This window comes from Arachis duranensis, chromosome 3 (assembly GCF_000817695.3).
Source record: "Arachis duranensis cultivar V14167 chromosome 3, aradu.V14167.gnm2.J7QH, whole genome shotgun sequence".
Classification (NCBI taxonomy): Eukaryota; Viridiplantae; Streptophyta; class Magnoliopsida; order Fabales; family Fabaceae; genus Arachis; species Arachis duranensis.
The window spans coordinates 79968706-79970056 of NC_029774.3; the positions used below are offsets into that span (position 1 = coordinate 79968706).

General features: G+C 39.2%; 1 protein-coding gene across 1 annotated transcript; it reads left to right on the top strand.

Annotated features, from left to right (window-relative positions):
• Positions 1-928, top strand: LOC107479628 (transcription factor MYBS3). The gene is made up of 2 exons (XM_016099749.3): positions 1-305; positions 368-928. The coding sequence occupies exons 1-2, from the start codon at positions 35-37 to the stop codon at positions 811-813; spliced, it is 717 nt and encodes a 238-aa protein (XP_015955235.1). The 5' UTR covers positions 1-34; the 3' UTR covers positions 814-928.
• The last annotated feature ends 423 nt before the right edge of the window (positions 929-1351 follow it).

The window sequence follows — 1351 nt, forward strand, 5'->3', positions numbered from 1 at the left end:
ACAAGAGAAGTATATGGAATGAGGTAGTAACCAGATGGGAAGGAAGTGCTCACATTGTGGGAACGTAGGGCACAATTCAAGAACATGCACTTCTTCTTCGTTTCTTGGAATCCGTCTATTTGGAACCCACCTTCTAGCAGATCCCTCCTCCTCCTCCTCCTCCCCCGCGACGATGATGACGATGAACAACAAGTACTTTAGCATGGACTCGTTAACATTATTCCCCACTACTACTACTACTACTACTACTACTGCTGCTATTGGTTATCTATCAGATGGAGCTCCACCTCAAGACAAGAAGAAAGGTATATTATATTATTACATATAATCCTGCCGCTGAATTTAATTAATTAATATTGTGTGGCAGGGGTAGCATGGACGGAAGAGGAGCACAGAAGATTCCTGGTTGGGCTTGAGAAGCTGGGGAAGGGAGACTGGAGGGGCATTTCTAGAAACTTCGTAACCACCAGAACACCGACTCAAGTTGCCAGCCATGCTCAGAAGTATTTCCTCCGTCTTGCTAATACCGTAAACCACAACAAACGCCGTTCAAGTCTCTTTGACACAAACAATACTCCTCCTACTACTGCTGCTGCTGCTGCTGCTACATTGTCATTTCACTTTCTTGAACAACAACAAACCATCAACAACAGCAATAAGCCGTTGTTATCAACAGAAACTACTTCTGAATCCTCCTCCTCCTCTTCCTCCTCCTCCTCTATGTATAATAATAGTGTGCCACCACCGGATCTGGACCTCACTCTTGCACCGCCGCCACCACCTAACTCCTCCTCATGCTTCCCCCAATTATAACTACTTTCTTTTCTTTTCTTTTCTTTTTCTTTTCTTTTCTACTCGCAATCCATTTTTCTCTAGGACAACAAATATTATGTATGTACCCCCTTTTAATATCTATCCATTCCCGTCATCAAGTCTTTGCAACCAGGAAGAAAACATCATGTTTTTCTTGCTGCCATTCTTAATTCACTGTAACTCACTAATTAATCTAATAGTATATCATGCACGCAATAATAATAATAATAATCGGATCCAACTTACAAAATTATTTTAATCCGACGTTACACTCAAGGTAAATTCATTATTTATATATGCCAATATTTATTTGCAGAATCCGGATCATATTGTTGCAATCTCCCTTAATTTTTTGTTGGATGAAGTCATTACTTAATTTATCAACTATCAAAGTATACTTTGATGATTGCAAATTAGCTTCGCCACTCATCACCATCCATACCTACCTTCCAAAATTATATATATAATTAATATATAACGTCATGCTGTTACCTTTTTTTTTCCTTAATATATATACCTGGCTAGTGTACTAAAAAGC

Coding starts and splice junctions, on each gene's coding strand:
- LOC107479628 (XM_016099749.3), top strand. CDS start 35: ATGGGAAGGAAGTGCTCACATTGTGGGAACGTAGGGCACAATTCAAGA. Junction 306..367: donor ACCTCAAGACAAGAAGAAAG/GTATATTATATT, acceptor ATTGTGTGGCAG/GGGTAGCATGGACGGAAGAG.